This window comes from Heterocephalus glaber, unplaced genomic scaffold (assembly GCF_053883595.1).
Source record: "Heterocephalus glaber isolate CG9 unplaced genomic scaffold, H.glaber_assembly_v1.0 deba00001509, whole genome shotgun sequence".
In the NCBI taxonomy this organism is placed as follows: domain Eukaryota; kingdom Metazoa; phylum Chordata; class Mammalia; order Rodentia; family Bathyergidae; genus Heterocephalus; species Heterocephalus glaber.
In genome coordinates this window covers 41,189,713-41,212,586 of record NW_028258325.1, presented here as the reverse complement: position 1 = coordinate 41,212,586, position 22,874 = coordinate 41,189,713, and the positions used below count along the sequence as shown (strand labels likewise).

The window sequence follows — 22,874 nt, the reverse complement described above, 5'->3', positions numbered from 1 at the left end:
AGCAGTTAGAGAAAAGAAACAAATCACCTACGAAGGAAAGACCATCAGAATCACAGCAGACTTCTCAACACAAACCCTCAAATCAAGGAGAGCCTGGAGTGAAGTATTTCAAGCCCTAAACGAAAATAATTTCCAACCTAGATTGTTGTATCCTGCAAAATTATCTTTCAAAATTGATGGGGAAATTAGATACTTCCATGACAAAGAACACCTAAGAAATTTCATGAACACCAAACCAGCACTACAAGCAATTCTAAACAATATCCTAGAAAAAAAGCAGCAATGAAGGTCATAACTCCATGAGGCCCAACAGAGGGAAACCACCAGGCAAGGTAAGACACTAAAGGGAAAGGGGGAAAAAATAAGAAATAAAAGAGCCAACAAAAGTAAAACAGCATGACAAGGATAAATCAATATCTATCAATTATAACCCTCAATGTTAATGGGCTCAATTCACCAATCAAAAGAAATACACTGGCAGAATGGATTGAAAAGGAAAATGCAGCAATATGCTGTATGCAAGAAACACACCTAACTCAAAAAGAAACCCATAGACTGAAAATAAAAGGATGGAAAACAGTTCTCCACACCACAGGAACCCAGAAAAAAGCAGGGGTAGCTGTCTTATTTGCAGACAAAGTAGATTTCAAACCAAAACTAATTAAGAGAGACAAAGATGGTCACTACATCCTTGTGAAGGGAACAATCCAAGAGAAAGAGATGACAATCCTAAATATATATGCACCAAATACAAATGCCCCCAACTATACAAAACAAATATTAATAGACATGAAAAACCAAATAAACACTAACACAATTGTAGTGGGGGACCTCAATACCCCACTATCACAAATAGACAAATCATCTAGACAAAAAGTTAACGAGGAAATTCTAGAACTGAACCAAGCTATTGAACAAATGGACTTAATAGATGTTTACAGAGTGTTCCACCCCACAAAATCGGAATACACATTCTTTTCGGCCGCACACGGATCATTCTCCAGAATAGACCACATGTTAGCTCATAGGAGATATCTAAGTAAATGTAAAAGAAATGAAGTTACCCCCTGTATATTATCAGACGATAGTGCAATAAAATTGGAGATCAATGACATAAGAAACCTCAAAACCCCAACAAACACATGGAAACTGAATAACACCCTCTTGAACAACCAGTGGGTCACAGAAGTAATTAAAGAAGAAATTAAACAGTTTCTACACATAAATGAAAATGCCAGTACAACATACAGGAATCTATGGGACACAATGAAAGCAGTTCTACGTGGGAAATTCATAGCAGTGAATGCCCATATTAGGAAAACAGAGAGAACTCAGATAAATAACCTAATGCAGAACCTCAAGCTCCTAGAAAAAGAAGAGCATAATGAATCCAAAGCTCATACAAGAGAGGAAATTAAAAAGATTAGGGCAGAAATCAATGCATTGGAGACTAAGAGAACAATACAAGAAATCAGTGAATCAAAGAGTTGGTTTTTTGAAAGAGTAAATAAAATTGATAAACCTTTAGCCAACCTTATCAAAAAAAGGAAAGAAGGGCCGGGGATTTAGCTCAGTGGTTCTGCCGCCTTCCTTGAAAGCGCAAGGTGTTCTGAGTTTGATCCCTGGTACCAAAGAAAAAAATCTTGAAAAGAAGATATAAACCCTCTATAAGAAATTTTGTGGCTGGGGATTTAGCTCATTGGTTCCAGCGTCTGCCTCACAGCACAAGGTCCCGAGTTCGATCCCCGGTACAAAAAAAAAAAAAAAAAGGAAAGAAAAGGCACAATTACATGGAATGAAGAATGAAAAAGGTGAAGTCACAACAGATCCAACAGAAATCCAGAGGCTCATCAATACCTACTTCAAGAAACTCTGCTCCGATAAAATGGAAAACACAGAAGAAATGGGCAGATTCCTAGATACATACGAATTACCAAAGTTAAATGAAGAAGATATCAAAATTCTAAACACCCCAATTACGATGAGTGAAATTGAAAAAGTAATAAAATATTTACCAACAAAGAAAAGCCCAGGTCTTGATGGCTTCACTGCTGAATTTTACAAGACATTTAAAGAAGAACTAATGCTATTACTCTTTAAACTCATCAAGGAAATTGAAAGGGAAGCAATACTTCCAAATTCATTCCTGGAAGCAAGTGTTACTTTGATTCCAAAACCAGGGAAAGACCCAACTCACAAAGAGAACTACAGGCCAATCTCCCTAATGAACATAGATGCAAAAATCCTCAACAAGATACTGGCAAACAGAATACAGAGGGTCATCAAGAAGATCATATACCCTGACCAAGTTGGATTTATCCCAGGGATGCAAGGATGGTTCAACATTCGTAAATCAATAAATGTAATAAACCATATTAACAGAGTCAAGGACAAAAACCATATGATCATTTCAGTAGATGCAGAAAAAGCATTTGACAAAATCCAGCGCCCATTCATGATAAAAACCCTACAGAAAATTGGAATAGAAGGTCTTTATCTCAACCTGATTAAGGCTGTCTATGAAAAACCAACAGCCAACATCATGTTAAATGGTCAAAAACTGAAAACTTTCACACTAAAACCAGCAACAAGACAAGGATGTCCACTATCACCACTCCTGTTCAATATAGTTCTGGAAGCATTAGCCGCAGCAATTAGATAAGAGAAAAGAATAAAGATATGAAAGCAAGAAGTTAAACTGTCATTATTTGTTAATGATATGATACTTTACATAGAAGACCCAAAAAATTCCTCCAAAAGACTTCTAGACCTAATTGACAGATTCAGTAGAGTAGCTGGATACAAGGCCAACACTCAAAAAACAATAGCCTTCTTGTACACAAATAACAGACTCACTGAGAGAGAAATTAGGGAAACAATTCCTTTTACAATAGCACCCAAAAAAATGAAATATCTAGGAATCAATCTAACAAAGGAAGCAAAACACCTCTACACTGAAAACTACAGCACTCTGAAAAAAGAGATCGAAGAGGATACAAGAAAATGGAAAGACATCCCTTGCTCCTGGGTAGGAAGAACCAATATAGTGAAAATGGCCATACTTCCAAAACTACTATATAGATTCAATGCAATGCCAATTGAAATTCCAATAATATACTTCACAGAGCTGGAGAAAACAATCCAGAAATTCATTTGGAACCATAAGAGACCTAGAGTAGCTAAAGCAATTCTAAGCAACAGAGACATGGCTGGGAGTATCACAATCCCCAACTTGAAACTACTACAAAGCTACTGTGATAAAATCAGCATGGTACTGGCAAAGGAACAGACCTGAGGATCAGCAGAATAGGTTAGAAGATGCAGAAACAACTCCAGACATGCTCAGCCGCCTCATTTTTGACAAAGGAGCCAACCACCATCATTGGAGGAAAGATAGCCTATTTAATAAATGGTGTTGGAAAAACTGGATTTCAACCTGCCAAAGATTGAAACTAGACCCATACCTATCACCATGCACTAAACTAAGATTGAAGTGGATTAAAGATATAAATATTAAGACAGAAACACTAAACTTGCTGGCAGATAAGTTAGGTAGAACTCTTGAAGACATTGGCATAGGAAAAGACCATGAACAAAACCTCAGCAGCACGGGAACTAGCACAAAGAATCAACACCTGGGATTTCATCTTATTAGAAAGCTTCTGCACTGCAAAAGAAAGCACCAACAGAGCTAAGAGACAATCTACAATATGGGAAAAAAATTTTAGCAGCTGTATCTCAGACAGAGGACTACTATCTAGAATATATAAAGAATTGAAAAAAATCAGACCCCCGAAATTCAAAGAACCAATTCAAAAATGGGCATCTGAAATGAACAGACATTTCTCAGACAAGGAAGTAAAAGCAGCAAATAAACATATGAAAAAGTGTTCAACATCACTCGTCATTCGAGAGACACAGGTGAAAACAACACTGAGATTCCACCTCACCCCAGAAAGAATGGCTGTTATCGAGAAATCAACAAATAACAAATGCTGGTGGGGTTGTGTGGAGAAAGGAACCCTTCTCCATTGCTGGTGGGAGTGCAGACTGGTACAACCACTGTGGAAGTCAGTATGGAGATACCTCAAAGAACTAGGACTGGAGGTCCCATTTGACTCAGCTATTCCCCTTCTGGATATCTTCCCAAAAGAATTAAAAGAATCATACCACAGTCATATATGTGCTCCCATGTTTATAGCGGCACAGTTTGTAATAGCAAAAGCTTGGAAACAAGCCAAGTGCCCATCAACTGGAAACTGGATAAAGAAAATGTGGGTTTTTTTATAAAATGGAGTACTACTCAGCCATAAAGAACAAAAAACTAGAGTCATTTATAGCTAAATGGATGCCTATTGAGGCCATCCTCTTAAGTGAAATAAATAGGACACACATGTGTAAATACCGAATAGTTTCACTAGTGTGAGAAACTGATAGTGTAAACAAGGGTTAAAATGATTAAAATGAATAGTTGACAATTTGAAATAGGAAAAAAGGTCCAAAGACGAAGGTGTGAAGGGAGGGGAAGGGGAAAGCAAAAGAGGGAAAGGAAAAACAATGAGAAAATAAATGGAGAGTCTGTAAAACCAAAAATATTCCATGTAGCTCCTGGTTTGACAAGTTTATGAAAAGCTGAACAGATAAAGTTGTCATAGGTAAAATATGGCATTGCACACTGGGCTTATGTAATAGCAGCGATAGTGGAGAAACCTGATGAGGTGAGAGAAATGGCTCAGTTCTTCACTTTGCCTTCTCCAAGTCTTATTTCCTCTCTCATTTTAAGTTCTACATGAAAATTATACCCTGAAGTATAATCATGGCATTAATTCACTAGCCTGATATATGAAAAGATAAGCTTTTGTTTTTTGGGTCTACCCACATTTGTACAGTGTTGGGACTTTCTAACATGCCCTTGTGGTAGGGCAGTTTGGGAAGGATAGTGTTAGAACTTAGCTGGGTGAGTCACCCCACAGCACGCATTCCTTAGGGCTGTGGACTGTCTTGCTCATCATTTGTGTGCCTCACTGTCTAGCAGAGCTTGATGTATGATTGGGCTCAGCTCATTTATTATTCTGTGCCTGGTGTTAGGTTTCTAGAAACCTTAACTTCCATTTAATGTTTCCATGTAGCCTTAGTGTGATTTTAATGTGTTAAAGGTCATAATTAAAAGGAGCATAACCTAGATCAGGAAGTTGGTCCAAGACAACATTTAAAAGGTTTATTCAGATGACCCTGAACTCCACTAAACTCAGCCAGGGATCAAATATTCTCTCAAAATACAGCAGGCACAAAGAATAAAGGGCAGAGACTCTAGAGAAAAAGTGTGATTGAGGACATTTTCATTTTAAATCTCAGGTATGTCCACTTATCCCTTGTATACTTTGTCAGGTCTTACCTCTAATGCAGGAACTGCTGTCAAGGAATTTTGCAGCTGATTGAATTGTCACAGTGTTTAAACTGTTAGCATTCTTGTTTGGAAAGCAAATGTGTATAATCTTGGCTGAAATGGGACTCACTTTCTTTTATAGAATTGTTCATTGGACCTTTTTTTTTTTTTTGGTACTGGGTATCAAACTTGGGTCCTTGTGGTTGCTCAGCAGGCTGCGAAACTACTGAGCTAAATCCCCAGCCCTCATTGGACCTTTAATAGACATTAATACAGAAGGATTGAATTTATCTTTTTTGTTTTGTTTTGGGTTTGTTTTGTTTTGCTTTCTTTTTTTTTGGTACCGGGGATCAAACTCGGGACCTTGCGCTTGCGAGACAGGCGCCGGAACCACTGAGCTAAATCCCCGGGCCTGGATTGAATTTATCTTAAATATGAAATAATAAATCTCTGATATGTTGGTCATAATATGATTTCTCTCTTTTCCCCCTATTTACTTTGACAAGGTAAATTTATTATTTTCATGAATACTTTAAAAATTATGTGTTAGTTTAATTATCCTTTTTTGAGTGATCTCAAGCTTTTGTTATGAGGCTTAGACTCAGTATAAGAGCATATTGTAGCCAGGCGTGGTGGCACATCCCTGTAATCCCCCAGCCCTTGGGAAGCTGAGGCAGGAGGATCACCACAGGATCAAGGCCAGCCTGAACAACATAGCAAGATCCTGTTTCAAAAAAAGAGAACATATTGAAATCGTAATTGCATTTTGACTACTACTTACTCTACTGTAACTATACAGCAACTTACTCTTTTGAAATAGAAAAGAATCCATATGTACAGTATTTCTCAGTTCATTTACTACTTTTTCATTTTCCATATCTGTAAAGTTGAACATTTGTAGAAGTTATGGATTTGTTTGGGTGAAAATGAAGTAATGTTTATAAAGCATCGAACCTGGTTGGTTAAATGTAGTATACCTTCGGAAATTTAGTGGTGGTTTTGTTTAGTGGTTATTATTGAATACTTAATTTGAGTTTCTAGGGCATTATTCTTGAGGCGCAGAGAACCAATTGTGAATTCTACCCTCCTATACTGTATTTGTAGTTTTCTTTTGTTTTTTTTTGTTTATTTTTTTTGGTACCTGGAATTGAACTCGGGTTCTTGCGCTTGTGAACAGGTGGCGAAACCACTGACCTAAATCCCTGGCCCTGTATTTGTAGTTTTCTTAGACTGATTTAACCACTGTGAAGAATAAAGCCTGTTTGTGGAGTGGGGTGGAAGAGGGCTCAGTGACTTTTGTATGCAAGTCCTTTCAGGGTTACTAGATGTGAACTGAAAAGAGAAGGATGAGGCTTTGTGGCACGTTCTATATGGTCATCCACAGTGACCAAACTGATTTGGAATGTTGTTATGTTATGAACTTTGAAAAGTGTTATTTTCTGTACAGGGAATGTTGATCTGAATAAATTACTTATTAGCCTTTAAAAATCTCTAGAGTGAGAGGAGCTGTCAATTGGTGTAAATCCTATCCAGCATAATACTTTCTTTCATAGACAAGGGAGGAGGCAATAGCAAGATAACCACTTCTGGGGTGGAGCCAGGGGCTGTTATGTAACTCACAGGGTCCCTGGTGGCCCCTGGCTCTGGAGCTGGGCACATTGGGAGTTAGGGCCTGGAGGTGAGCAGTGGGACAGTCTGGTTTGGAGCTGGAATATATTACTTAAATGGCTTTTTAAAAGTCAATAGCTAACCAGCTCTCGAAAGAGAAGTAAGAAGCCATTGATATCGCTGTCGATTGTCACTCTGGTTTTCTGGCTGTACGCACTTCTCCAGTAAACCCTTTCCTGTTCCCTTCTCCAACCCAGCTGATGCCTGTCTCCTTTTGATACCTGTACAGAGCTTGAACCAATTTAGTAACTTCTCTCAAAGTACCCGAAACAGGCTGTTGCATGTGTCTCTTTCCCACCTCTTCTGCAGACTCCTTCCTGATGGTGACATGTGCCTTTTAGTGCAGATTACAGGAGCTTAGATTGGCTCTTACTGTTAAACACAGGTCTCTGGCTTGTGGAAATGCCTCAACATTAACCAGTTCAATGATACCATTCCACTTTGACAGTTCATTTAATGAGAAGCCTCTAGAGACATTATTCCTATCCCTCACCACCCCTTTAGCCCAGTCTTCTTTCCTTTCTGCCAGTGCAAAGTCTCAATTTTTTATTTTTAAATCTCTTCTCCATAAAACTTTTTAAAAATATTGTTCATTTTAGATAGTGATTGTTAATATTTAGAAATTCAGGGAAAAGGGAGAAATATAAACCAGAGCTGAAATTTTAGAGTTGGCTACTATTAAATATTTTATTTTTTTGAAGTGACAAAAATATGTTTGTAAATATTGTCCTCATTTAAAAATCAAAAATTACATTAATTTTGCTAAAATTCTAGATTTTTTTCTAAATTAATTCAAAACCTCAAAGTGCTGGGAATGTTAGGAAAAGCTTTTGGAAAGAAAGCATTGCATTATAATTTTCAGGTTGTTGTAAGAAATGTATATTTTATTGTATCATACAGTTTTTTATAGTGAATTATAAAATATATAGATTGACCTTATTGTCCTTGTCATAAAAGGTTTTATTGTGATTTAAAATCATAAGTCTTTAAGTAGACCCTTCTTCAATTTAAGCTCTCCCCTACTTCAATTAAATCATGATGGTTTATTGAAAGTTAATGTGTATAGGAAAAAAGTGTGATGTCACTGACATTTTTGTGGAGAAGGCTATTCCTTTTAAGACAATGGCAGAGGAGGTCACTTGCGCCAAGAACTGATGGGCTTAGGAGTATTGAAGGCAGGTGTGCTGGTGCACACCTGTATTCCCAGCAACTTAGGAACTGAGGTAGGTGAATTTCAAGTTCAAGGCCAAGGTAAGCAACTCAGTGAGACCTTCTTAAAAAAAATTACTGTCAATCATGACTGAATTATGAAAGTTATATATTGTCCAGTCTTCTTACTGTTACTATTGTTCTGAACTGGGCCTATGATTTTGTTATTTTCTTTTTCTTTTTTCTTTTTTTCTTTTTTTCTTTTTTTTTGGTACTGGTTATTGAACTCGGGTCCTTGCGCTTGTGAGGCAGGCAGCAGAACCACTGAGCTAAATCCCTGGCCCTGGTTATTTTCTTGTTCATTAATAATAGTAGGCATGAGTTTTACACTTAACAGTGTGTGGGAAACTTACATTTAAGTGTCTGAGTTTACATTTCTGTTTAGTTTGCGTACTATCAGGTGAATTTAATAAATTTTTAGCGCTTTCTTATTTATATGAAAGCCACTTTGCTAGTCTGTGTGGGAAGTATAATGGAGCATGTCCTCTTTAGGGGATCACAATCTCAGAGCCACCTCTTAGAGCCACATTATTTTAGTACAGAAATAAATTTGGGAGATTATTTTGAGTGTGTTTTAACAGCAGTTCCCGGATTCCTACCTGCTTCAGTGTCTTCCTTGCTCAGTACATAGATGGAGACACAGACCAGTTTTGTTAGTCTAAGGGTTTACAGACTGAGAAGATGAGAAATTATTTTAGTGGGAAATGGCTAGAATATCAGACTCTAAATACAGTAGTCGAGACTATCAAAGTATACTGCAAGTTGTTTCAAGTATCATATGAAATCTTATATTTATACTGGGTTGTTATATAAAATATAAAGACATTTTAAAAATGTATTTCTTTTTATTATCATGAAAAGTGTGAAAAACATTGCTTATTCTGTCCACTCCACCCTTTCTTTAAACCTGAGGAACTCCCATTGCTCCTTTCATCTCTAGAAATGCCACTTACTCTTCTGCTTTCATGACCTGACTCCAAAGTGCAATGTTTTCTACACAGAAATCAGGTGATATTTTCCCACAGTATATCTTAGCAAAAGACATGCAGTGAGGTAAGTTGTTTTTTTTTTAATGGTGCAAACCTCTGGATACACTAAAACACTTTGGTGTCTCTTTATTAATTTGTATATTGCTAATGATGTGCTTAACTTGGTACCAAGATGTGATTTAGGCACCAAGAGAATTTGGATTATTTAATACCAGTACATAATAAAAGTACTTATCAAATATTCATGTGGGCACATACTACAGAGGCATAATTGTATTCTTGTAATGCACAATATAAATACTAATATTGTTTTGGAGAATCAGCATGGTATGCTGAAGCCATGGTTTGGAAAAATGCATTGTAGTGTGTTTTTATCTGTGGGACTTACTGGCAAGTGTAATTGAGAGCTTCTAAATACTGTAGTTGTTTACTTCACTTTTGATTTTTGGCTTAAATATTTGAGTCTTTTTTATGTAATCACTGAATTATTGTTCTTGTGAGATCTGTGGTAGAAGAGAAACCATAATTGTTTTATGAAAGTTATTTCAATCGTCATATTTATGTTTAAAGATATATTTTAAAAACAGTTTTCTCCTACTAAGATGGCTTAAAAAGTATTTAAATTGAGAATAGTGGAATAAATTTGTGTGCCCATTCCTGAGCTTAAACATCGATCAGATTCTTGTCATCTCTATACCTGTTCCTTTTCCCCAGCTCCAGATGATTTTGATACATTTGCTCTGTCATTAAATTCCATCTGTAAATATTTGTGTGTATTTCCTTTTTTTTCTTTTTTTGGCACCAGGGATCGAACTTGGGACCTTGTGCTTGCGAGGCAGGCGCCAGAACCACTGAGCTAAATCCCCGGCCCTTCCGTGTGTATTTCTAACAAAGACTCCCATTTTTAGATGGATAAAGAAGAATCTTAACCTTTTTGAAAAAGGTCCTGGAATTTTGAAGACTAAAATCGTGAATGGGCTGTTAAGAGTGATATAAAGGAAAAGCGAAGTCTTTTGAATGCAATAAATGGAAAAAAGAAATATCTGACAAACAGTTGTATCAAAAAATAACAGTTACAGTGAAAAAGTCAATCAGTATCTTTCAGAGTACCCAGGGCAAAAAGGGAGAAATGGGAAGTTTTGAGCAGCCAGTGTGTATCTACATTCCAGACAGGCCAGTAGAGGTAGAGAACCAAGTCCATTTCATTCCATTTGAGATAGCAGTTCTATTTTGAAACCCTTTTTGGAAGAAAAATCATAGTTGTGTACAAAAGCTACCAATCACAATATTCACTCTGATATTATATATAGTAGTGAAGAATTAAACCTAAAATTCAGGCTGATTAAATGAAGGTAGTATTTTTATAAAATGTTTTGTAACCACTAGAAATTGTACAGTATATAGTAATTCCAGTTGTATATAATGCTTAATGTGTATTGCAAGGCTAGAAAAAAAATTAAGCCAGATGTTATATGAATTAATAGTGATGATTTCTAGGTACTAGAATTTTGAAAAAATTTTTAAATTTCTTCATTACTTTCTTGGGAAATTGTTGCAAATTTTCTTATCAGCACATGTGATAGAAGTTAGTAACATTTATTGAGGATGCTTGCTATATGTCAAGCACTATTTAAGTACTTTTCATCTTTTACCTTTAATTCTTACAGTATCTGTAAGAGATTTTATTTCCTTATTATGTGAGTGAGGAAACAGGCATGCATGAAGGAATTAAGTATCTTGACAATTTGAACTTTTTCAGAGTTAATTCTTTGATTTTAGATATAATTTTTCTCCAATAATTGGAATGATACTATAACAATTGCTTTGTTTTTCTTCTACTTAATATGGTATATTAGTCAAGAGATAGGTTTTTTTTTTTGTTTTTTTTTTTCGTACCGGGGATCAAACTTGGGTCCTTGTGCTTAAGAGGGTCTTGCTGTAGTTCAGACTAGCCTGGATTTCACTATGTAGCCTAGGTTAGGCTGGCCTTGAACTTGCAGTGATCCTCCTGCCACAGCTTCTCAAGTGCTGTGATTACAGGTGTGTGCCACCACCAGCCCTAAGAAACATATTTCATTTTTAAAACTTTTTATTTTTATTTTATTTTTTTCCCGGTACTGGGCATTGAACTCAGGATCTTGCACTTGTGGAGCAAGAAGCATTGTTTTAAAAGTGATGGATAACATTTCATTATGAATGCATCATATTTTTTTCCAACTGGTCCTCTGTTTTCTTTGCCTTTTACTGCAACATTCAAATAACAATAGTTAAACATCCTTACATATAAATCTATGTGAACATTTCTGATTGTCTTTCTAAAATTAGCTTGGAGAAGTGGCATTATTGGGTTAAAGATCGTAAACATTTTAAAGGCTTTTGATACAAGTTTTGAGGCTATAGGTAGTAAATCATCATTCTTCCTTAAATTTAGAGAAACTATTGAGTTACTAAGTTTGGTTTGCATGTGCTTAGGTATGGGTGACTGCAGATTTAGAAATAGATCATCTATTATGAGTGGGAATTTGTGCTTTCATAGTTTCTCTGATAGAAGTCAGGCTTCTCTAACCTTGCTGAAAAAAAAGGAGAAACTCAAGCTTTGGAGAGTAAATTGTGATCATATGCTTGCCTTATGACATTGGTAGCTACTTTTTTCTTCTTTTTTAACTTAAAATTTAGCCTAAAAACTTTCATTGCACATTATTTAAAAACATATAAAATATGCTATCAAATTATTTAAATCTTCCCTTATGTTTGATCTTATTGGATGTTCAGATCATAATTAGGTAGAACAGTTTTCATTGTCTCATGTTTTAAAAGCTACAGACATGAGATATTAGAGACCATATTGATTAGAGACCATTAGGACCCTTGAAAGTCTTTCAAATGTTGGATTTTTTAAGTAAAAAGGATAGGTTTTTAAAATGGGTCACATTACCATTTTGCAACAAACAAGAACCAAAAATTGTTGGTTAATTCATCAAGACTGTCTGTTAAATAATTAAGGTGTTATTGTATGTTTCTCTGCAACATTATCTTCCAGAGTCTGTGGGTAACTTCTACAAAGACTTTAATCATGGAGTGATTTGGAATGAGAGAGGGCATTTTAATTTATGGAGCTCCAGTGAATAATTAATGATATGAGAAAGAGAAAGTATCCATATCCAGCTAGGAAAGACCTTAGGGCCAATTATTAAGGAAAGTTCAAAATTGATAAAGGGTAACTTGACAGTATAGAAATTTCTGAGAACTATGAATGGAATAAATTTAGAAAATCTATTGAAATTTGAGGGTTGTGCTGCTATCTACTATAAATAGAATAGGTGAAGCATAAGGAGGATTTCCACCAGGAAATTTTAATTCATAATTAATAGTTGGATTACAAAGGTTCATAACTGCAAAATTAGGTTAAGTGTACATTTTGGGAGAAGAGGTCTTCACTTTGGATTTGCAAAGAGATGGCCAGAGAAGCTTAAACTGCACTAGAATGTAATAAGTTCCACAAAGGTAGGGATTTTTGTTTTATCCACTATTTTGTCCCTGGTTCCTGGCAGATAGTTCTCAATGAGTATTTGTTAAATATATAATTTTATAAATTTATCTGAGGTATAGTTAATAGATTTTTGGAAGTTGGGGATGCGTTCCAGATTTATGAAATGGAAGTACAGTTCAAATTGATGCCTTACTAGTTTACGCCTACATTTGTCCCCAAATTTTGGTTTGGTGTGTAAGTGTAGATGAATAGATAGAGTGGAGAGCATTTAGATGGAACATTTTTGGTTCAATTTCATTTTTTTTTTGTACCAATATAGAAATATAATAGGAAAATTATTTTAGACATACATATTCATCAGTGTATAACATAATTTGTACTCTGATACTATTTTCATTTCATTCAATAATGAAACCTTTATGAAAAGCTTCTCCCCTAAAATTGTGAATGAAAAATTTGCTGATTGCTTTCTTTAGATATGACTGTAACTGCTATTCTGGATGAAAATGTAAAATCAACAAAATGTTGGCAGATTTACCTGCAGAGAACATTGCTTTATCAGCAAGAGATGTAGATTTCTGCAGTGATGCCCAATTATTCTAGCTCAGTATCATTATACAGCATTTTTAGCAGGTCATGTAATATAATCTGTGATTATACTTTAGTCAGCATACTACGTTTCCATATTCTTTAAAGTTGAAATTTAGGAGAACATTACAAAGAATGACTGAAAGAAGATTAAAATATAAATCCACTTTAAAAATTACAAAATTTAGTGTACTTCTAAAATGATTAGCGAAAAAGTGAATTACTTAAAAGTTGAAGTGTGAGACAAACATTTTTAGTTTTAAAATCATAAGTTTTCTTTGGTAATTACAGGGATAACTATAAATTATTTATCTTTATGGTTTTTACCAGTCAGACTAAAAGGATATTTGAATAATTGTTTACGGTCTGCACTTGATTATTTGTGAGTATATTTTTCATCTTGTATAACTGTTACTGGTGGATTCAAAAATTACTGTTTGGTCTGCCACCTGCCTTGCAAGTGCAAGGTCCCGAGTTTGATCCCTAGTACCAAAAAAAAAAAAATTACTTTTTTTTGTGTTTTCCATAATTACTTCGCTATCACAGGTGGGAACTGTGATTCTGTTTTTTTGTTTTTTTTTGAGACAAGGTCTTGCTACGCAGTTCTTTAGGCTTGTCTTAAACTCACTGTGTAGCCCAGGCTGGCCTTGAACTCATGATGATCCTCCTACCTCAGCCTTCTGAGTGCTGGGATTACAGACATGTGCTGTCATGCCCAGCTAGGTTTTGTGATCATTTTAAGTGTACCTATTTAAGTAGTTTTACTTAAAGTAGCTTTATTTAAGTGAAAACTATTGCACAGCCTGATGTGGTAACAGAAGCCTGTAGTCCCAGCACTTCGGAGGTTGAAGTAGGAGGATTCTTAGTTGAAGGCCAGCCTGGGCTGAATGTTGAGTCCCTGTCTTTAAAAAAAGATCCATTGCAGGGCCAGGGATTTAGCTCAGTGGTTCCAGCGCCTGCCTCGCAAGCACAAGGACCTGAGTTCAAACCCTAGTACCAAAAAAAATCCATTGCATTTTTATTCTTAAAGACTGTTAGAAATTTACACTGTTTTGTTTTTTGTGTAATTTTAAGAGGCTTTGCAAGATTACCAAATATTTTTATAGGAGAGCAGGAATTGGCCTTCATAAATTCCATGTCTTGCAATGTAGTTTCTCTTTTTAGTTAGAATATGAGGAATTTCTGGGTCACCACCCACTTAGCTATTCAAATACAATATAAAATAAATTTTAAACTCAAATTTAGTGTTTTGGCTGGGATCTTTGAAATAATTTACCCTAATCTTTTTACCCTACAGGTAGTCCTTTTGTAGCATTGCTTGGGAATATTAGCATTCCCATCAACTGTTGCATCAAAACTCATTGAGCAATCCTTTATGAACTAGACTTTTCATTAATTATGTAATAATGAAGTTCTTTAATGTTGAGAACAAATCTACCATGTGTCAGGCACCTTAACATTCTTGTTCTCTTCAAAATATGAAGTATTCCAAGCAGACAGACAAGTATTGAGAATACTATAATGAACACTACTGAGATTCATTTACTCTTAATTTTTCCTGTATTTGTATAGCAATGTATTTCAGAAATATATCTTCTTATATGTCTTCTAAATATATATGTCTTCTAAAATTAATATAAATAATATTCTTCTAAATTATCCAACTCAATAGAATATTCTAAAATTAATAATTATCAATGTATTAATACAATATATTAATATTAACATAATTTATATATTAATATAAAATTATAATATATCTATGAATGATGTGTTAATATATTAAACAATAATTACTAATTAATAATTGATAATATGTCTTCTGAAATTAAGATGATTAAATTTTTGGTGCTTCTCTTTAATTTTTCTAAAAACTCTTTACAAAAACAAAACAACATTGATGTGTCATCTGAATGCCCATTCAACTTTCTCCTTTACATCCTGGACTAAAGTGAAGCAAGACTCTTTTGCTCTGAGGTCCTCCTAAGCACCAGAGTTGGGCCTCTGTTCTCTTTATTTATTGCATATGAAAACAACATGATCATTACTGTGCAGGTGAAAAATCTTCGTCTTCAAATATTCTGTTGTTTGCCTGTTTATGATCGTCTCTTTAGTGTTGTCACATGCCAACAGACCTCCTTGTTTATTTGACCTTTTTCTTCTTCAATTAGAACAACATTGATCATGTGTACAACATGACCATATACAGTTAACCTGACCTCTGACTTAACCAACTCAAAAGTGGGATTATAAAAGTAGTTGTGTTCTCCAAATCAGTCAAGTGAAATGAAAGTGAATCCCATGTTAAATAAAATATATGAAGAAAAGATGAAAAAATGATTGACATGCAAGAAAGCAGATTTTAAAAATCCAAAAATCAAAATCCATGGAAAATAAGCAAAAACCTACTCCCAAACCCAGGCATGCTAAAAATTATTATAACCTATAAAGAAAGCTGCAGAAGTATAAATCAATTATTTTTCATGGTAACCAAAAGACATAATTATTTAATCAAAAATGAAAAGTTCAAAATAGGATGGTTGTGTATATACTGAAGAGGTTTTGAAAAATTCTGGATAGACTCTGAGAAGTATTAAAATGAGACAATTCTATGACAGTGTTGTTACCAGTAAAATGAACACATAAAAAGCATGGCACTGGCCTTGCTGTGTCTGAACAGATTATTCAAAAGTGAGACGACTAGTCAATCATAGTTGAAATTGTTATGTTATATCCCAAACTATTTTGAACTCTAGTAGTAGTGAGTGGTTTTGTTCCTTGTCGCTCCAAAATAAAGTGAAGATGTTATGGCTTGTATCTAGATATGCCCACAAAACCTCATGAAGTCATAGGTGGGACTTTTTCAGAGGTGGCTGGATCTGGAATGTTTGATGCTAGGAATGATTCATGGTTCAATTCTAGGATTAAGGGCAGTAGGATTAAGGGTGTGAGTGCTCTCTGCCCTAAGTAGCCTGGATAAGATAAGGGATAGAAAGAACTGTGGTTGTCCCTTGCTTGTTTGGTACCCTCTGCCCACCATGAACTGTTTCTCCTCTGTGATCCCTGTCTGTCATGCCACCCTACCTTGGAGCCAGCCAACTATGGACTGGAATCTCTACAAATTGTGAGCTAAATAAACCTTTCCTCCCTTAACTTGTAGGTGTTGCATATTTTGTCTCAGCAATGAGAAAAGTAATTAAAACAGAAGAATGGTTTAAATCTCATTAAATATTGTTTAATACATGACTGTACCTATGAGACATGAGATGTTCTTTGTGATATGTGCTGTATTTGCTTTGAGGAGGAAATGATTCTATGAACCCAAGATAACTAATAAGAATTATGGCAGAATTGTAAATATCATATTGTTAATTGATTCAAAAATATTTAATGGGGCATTGATATTACTTATGAACAAGTGCAAGTGTATTAGTGTTTTGTTCATATTTACCAGATTTTTGGCTCTGAAGATTTGGCTGTACTCATGATTTAGTTGACTAAGTCTCTGAGTAAATGAAGTATTATCTTTGTATAACTTGTCTAAAGGAATTTCAGATTAAGAGTTTTAAGTATAGGGCCAGGGATTTAGCTCAGTGGCACTGAACCTGCCTTGCAAGTGTAAGCCCTGAGTTTGATCCCCAGTACCAAAAAAAAAAAAAAAAGTTTTAGATACAAAGTTAATGTTTCAGAGAGTTAACCCATTTTGTTGAATTGGATTTTAAATATTTTAAACAGGAAAAACTATTAAGTGTTTTATTTAAATCTGAGTAATTGGAGTTTCAGTGCTACATTTAAGTTTGGCTTATTTACTGTTCAAAAATGCCACTAATGTTAATGACAGAAAAACATGGCATGTACACAACTACATGAGTCCTTATAAGTGGTAAAAGGACAACTCCTTGTAGTCAACAGTTTTATTTTTAGTAAACATCAAACATTAGGCCTAGTAGATAGGTATATGAATTGTATTGGCAGTCTATATTTAGTTTAGTGAGTAAAATAATGTTTAAATGTTCTGTTGAATAAAATATTGCTGTATGAATTCAGTCATTGGCTAGTGAAAGCATTACAAAGAGAAAAAAGGGAAGAAGATATATATAGATTCTGAGAGATTAAAGGGGCACAGTTACAATTGGGTTTTGTTTAGATTTGGATTAGAACCAACTGTTAAGACTTATGAGAGGCTTGGGCAAATTTGAGCACTAATTGGTAGTTTATGTTACAGAAAAATTAATATACTATAGATATTATAATGGAATTGGTTTCTGTTGAAAAAGTAAGTGATTGATTGATTGATCGATTGAGGTACCGGGGATCAAACTCAGGACCTTGCACTTGGAAGGCAGGCCCAGTGCCACTGAGCTAAATCCCCGGCCCTGTAAGTCTTTGTTTTAGGTGCATAATGAATTATGTACAGATAAAATGATTTGATGTCTGGTGTTTGATTCAGAATAATCCAGATTGGTAGGGTATGATTTGTCAAGAGTTAATTGTTGAAGCTAGGAATAATGAGGTATTATACCCAATAATTTTGGATTAGCTTTAAATTTTCCATATTAAAAACTCAGAAAAAAAATTAATATATCATTGGAAGAGGATAACTGCAGCACTAGGTGACTCTGGTATAGAACCAGAAGTAAAGATGGATATCAGTAACATAAAGATGTACTTATAAACATACCAGACATGTAAGTATTGTATTTTTTTTTTCAGAGCTGAAGCCATTTATTTGAATCTTGGATGATTAACATCTAAATGCTTAATTCTCAAAACTGCTCAAGAGTCCTACAGTCAGGATTAAATGATCCACATTACCACCAAGAAATTATTGTCTCAAGTGACAGGGTAAGATTACAGTAAATATTCTTAAGGCCAAATAGTGACTAAGGCTGAAAAATTTTTTAAATGCTGTATTTTAACTTCCAGCTTCTATTGATTATGTATCTATTAACTTGTTAAGAGTAATGTTTTATTTTGGCTTGTAGTTTTGGAAGTTTGGTCTGTGAATGATTGGCCCCATTGTTTTGGGCCTGTGGTGAGGTATCACATTATGGTGGGAGTGCATGGGTCTTCAAATCCCCTTCAAGGGCACACCCCAGTGACTTAATTTCCTTCCACTAGGCTCCACCTCTCAAGCTTCTACCACCTCCCAGTAGCCTCAAGCTGGTTCAAGCCTTTAACGCATGAGCCTTTGTGCAGCAAGTTCAAAGTTGTGATAAAGTGCTAATAAATATCAACATGCAAACCAGTGCCATAAAAATGGCATTTTCTCCTCATGGATTCAGCTAGTAATGGATACAGTCTTGTCACTGGAATGCTATGCCTCTGTCCAGTGTTTCAGAGTAGATTTGGAGGAAGCTGATGCTAAAAAGCAATGTAGCTTCCAGGATGTTTATTAGGGATCAACACCTATGAAAAGGAGAGTGAAATGGAAGCAGATTGGGTAGAGGAAATCGAACTACAGTGCAGGTCAGTAAAGCTTTGGCCAACTCTGTAGAGAGTATGGTAGCTCTCTCTGGTAGAAGGAGTTAATTTTCCTTCTTAAACAATAAGATTCTTAGAGATGGAGACTCATTTTAAGAGTCTTTGTATTTTGTACAGATCCTTATAGAAGCTGCTCAGCAAATATTTGTTGAATGGAGGAAATGTGAGAAAAATCTTTTGTAGTCTCTCCTATAACACCTAATCCTTGTTCCTTTACCTCAACCCCTTCCTTTCTAAAAGTAGTTTATAACAATGAGGTCATTGGTGACATAGCTGGTTGTCCAGTGTATCATGAACTAACATGAAGGTAACTTCCCCTCTATAATTAGCATGTTATATACCACTATGTTTCTGGGCTCCATAGATAGGACCTACAGAGGAGGGACCTGAGGCAAACAACAAACCTAAGATATGAAGAATATGAGATTACATTCAGAGAGAAACAGAGAGCCTGAAAACACAGTGATAACTTTTAGCCATATTAAGGCATGTAGTTTATAGTTCTGATGAGTTTTTGGGGTTTGGATATTAATTTTAATACTTTTAGGTTCATGAGTTAGGAGAGATGTGCTTCTTAGAAGCATTTCTTAAAAGTCAATGTTTTTCCTCGCTATCAGATACAGTCTTACTTGAGGGCAAGAAATGTTAAGTCATTTTATGGTCTCAATATTGCTGTGCACACCCAGGGTACTTCCTTGTTTTTTCACTCCTTTTACCTAGACAGAATTTGTGTTGGCCCTTTATCTCTAAGACTCAATATTGTATTAAGGCTTTACTATGAAGGACCTTCAAGCAATATCTTTTAAAATGGGTGGTATAGGGTATAGTTGACTTGGAAGCAATATGGTGGAAGAATAATAGAATAATGATGAAAACCTAAGTATTTCAGAGCCACACATTTATTTGTTTTTCTCTCATAATCATTTTTCCTGATATCTATAGAGGCCATTTTTGCTTCATCTCAAGAAATGTTATGTAAATAATTTTCTTCATGTTGCATATTGGAGTAATGAGATTGTGCATGTGTTACCATTAGGAGAATATAATTTTTAAAATTATGATTAAAATGTGAGTCTTTCAAAGGCACAAATATAATTCCTTGCAGTGTTTTCTCCTTCTGTTCCCTTTGTTTCTTCATTTCCTTCTTGCTCACGTAGCATCCCCACCAGAGGGCAGGCAAAGGAAGGGCCAGAAGAAGGTACTAACTTCAGCATTCAAATTCTCTTCGGACTATTTTGTCATACGATCAGTTACTTTTGCTGTTTAAAAATTTTAGTGGAGGGCCAGGGATGTGGCTCAGTGGCGCTGTGCCTGCCTGCCAAGTGCAAGTCCCAAATTTGATCCCTGGTACTGGGGAAAAAAAAAAAAAGAAAAAGAAAAAATTTTACAGTTATTTTGAAAATAAATTAAGTATTGGCTAATACATATTTTGCATTTAAATGTTTATACTTTAAAATTTTTAACTTTGTGTTGAGATCCATCTATTTTAATTATCTATAACTTTTTGTAATTTGTGCCAGAGTTTCAACCATTACTATTGATAACTATGACTGATCAGAGTAAGGAAGTTTTTGCTTGTGCACACATGCCTGCGTTTAGAAGTACATTGGAGGGCCGGGGATTTAGCTCAGTGGTTTCAAGGACCCGAGTTGCCCTAATTCAATCCCCGGTACCAATCAATCAATCAATCAATCAATCAATAAATAATACATTGGAATGTTTGTAATACAAAGTTTTCATCTTCTTTTCATGTTCTGTAAAAGTTGTTCTTGATATCTAAAAGTAATTTTCAGGGTGATAAAAGTTATCTTTTCAGTTCAAGTTACTGTTTTACACCTCAGCTATAAATTTATTTAAAAGAAAGACACACCTCAGGCCAAAGTAAATTTGTCTTTGTCACACTGAAGGTTTTCAAAGCCTAAATGTTAATCTAGATGGATGCTCAACACTTTATGGTCTCCATATTGCTGTTAACACCCACTGTTCAAGTATATTTATATATGAAGTGCAGTTTCTTAGTCTAGAGCTGTTTGGTTTGTTATCAACATGAACAGTGACTGTCTTAAAAATCAGCTTCTAAACAGCTGGCAGTTGACCTACTGGGCTTTAGCACCGCCTAAATTCATATGACGTCTCTGCTCTTTTACACAAATAGTGTACCTTAACTTCTCATCAAGGAAGCCGGTGCAGTACCTTTCTGTGTGCTTCAGAATCTAGGAATGTAGAAAAACCTTAGAATGGATTTTTTAAAGAGAGTCGTTCCTCCCATACTTTCTGGAGATATGATTTTGGATACTAGAGATAGTGTTCAGGAAAATTCCCCAAGGTTACTTAAGATGAGGCGTCTCAGTTTGCTTTCATCAGAGAAGACAATAAATGAGCAAGATGGAACCAGTTTCCAACACAAGCATGACAAATGCAAACATCAACAACTAGGTAAAGTAAATCTGCTTTACTTTGAATCCTGGCAAAAGATATTTTAGGAAAGTAAAATTATCTTTACAAGTATAAATTCTACTAAGTGTGAATTTTTACTTTGAAAGTCAGTTTAAGAATTGGGAGTGTCTAAGAAAGTAACTGTATAGTGGTCTGAATTTTTTTAATATTAAAATTGTTGCCTTGAGTTTAGAGGAAGAGGTTAAATAAATACTGTATGCTATAAATTAAGATGAAACTATTACTAAAATTGACAGTTTTGATATCTTTAAAATATTTTGATGATAATTATTATTGAACACTGTTACTGGGCAGGTGGTGCAATCCTTAAATCTGAGATATTCAGGAGGCTGAGACAGGAGGGCCTCTTTGAGGCAGCCTGGATAACTTAGTGAGACCCTGTCTCAAAATAAAAAAAACAAAACGCATGGGGATGTAATGCAGCCATCCCTGGGTTTAATCTTCAGTACTTTAAAAAAACTACCACCAACAAAAAAACCTGTTATTATTAAAACCTGTAGTATGTAATTAAAAATAAGATACTGAGTTTTATCTATCACTATAGAAACTACTTAAATTTTGTGTAAAAATATGTCCATTATTTTATTCTAAAGATAGAAAATATTTGGGGTAAGTTTTTTTTTTTCTTTTTTGGTACCGGGAATTGAACTCAGGACCTTGTGCTTGTGAGGCAGGTGGTGGAACCACTGAGCTAAATCCCCAACCCTGGGGTAAGTTATTAAAGAGTCTTAGAGGGGCTAGGAGGTTAACTTAGGGACAGAGCACTTTTCTAGAGTGTGGGAGGTTTGGGGTTCAACCCCCAGAAGCTCCCCTCAAATAAATCCCAAACTAAAACAAAAAAGATCTCTGACTATCACATGATTATTTTTTATCATAGTACTTTTGTTACAAAAATCAAATTTACATATACTGTAGTAACTAGCAAATAGAAAGGTGTCAAGTTTTAAAATTTCTGATTAAAAAGTTTAAAATGTTAAAATATTCTTATGAGATTTTATATTTTAGGGAGTAGATAACTGCTCATATAAATTAATGCAATATTTAGTAGAAGAGTTTCTGTAAACCTGCAAATTTGTTGTGTATTTTAACTGTGCTTTATGCATATTTTAAATATTTACATGTAAACATTCACATACACATTCTTTTTTTTGTTTTTTTGGTACTGGGGATTGAACTCGAACTCGGGTCCTTGTGCTTGCGCAGCAGGTGGCGAAACCACTGAGCTAAATCCCTGGCCCCTCACATACACATTCTTACTGGATTTTAAAAATAGTTTTAGTGTCCAAATAGTTCTGAGTGTACGGCCATGCCACACTGAATGTGCCTGATCTCGTCTGATCTCAGAAGCTAAGCAGGGTCAGGTCCAGTTAGTACTTGGATGGGAGACCAAACAGTTCTGATACTTGCCTTTTCATTTATTACATCATAAGCAACTTTCTGTCTCATTTAAAGCATGCTCCACTGTATGGACACAATGATTTATTCAATTTTTTATTCATGAACATTTAGAATGACTTAATTATTAAAATAATTATGTAATTAATATTCATTTCTCTGTCACTTTGTACTTTTGGATGATTGCTTCTAGTATACATTTCTATGA

General features: G+C 35.1%; 1 protein-coding gene across 9 annotated transcripts in view; it reads left to right on the top strand.

Moving 5' to 3' along the window:
• Nucleotides 1-22,874, top strand: part of Fryl (FRY like transcription coactivator) — a 307,006-nt gene that overhangs the window by 99,523 nt on the left and 184,609 nt on the right. For 5 of the 9 annotated variants that reach the window (XM_087187581.1, XM_087187580.1, XM_021262376.2 and 2 more), the window contains one exon: nucleotides 18,044-18,175. The exons of 3 other annotated variants lie outside the window; for them this stretch is intronic. Coding sequence is in view for 1 of the 6 variants with exons in the window: in XM_087187587.1 (XP_087043713.1) it covers nucleotides 21,052-21,250 (199 nt within the window). In the remaining 5 variants the exon portion in view is untranslated. Of the gene's footprint in view, nucleotides 1-18,043; nucleotides 18,176-18,226; nucleotides 21,251-22,874 lie in introns of those variants that run through there. One more of the 9 variants, XM_087187587.1, reaches the window with a different exon arrangement.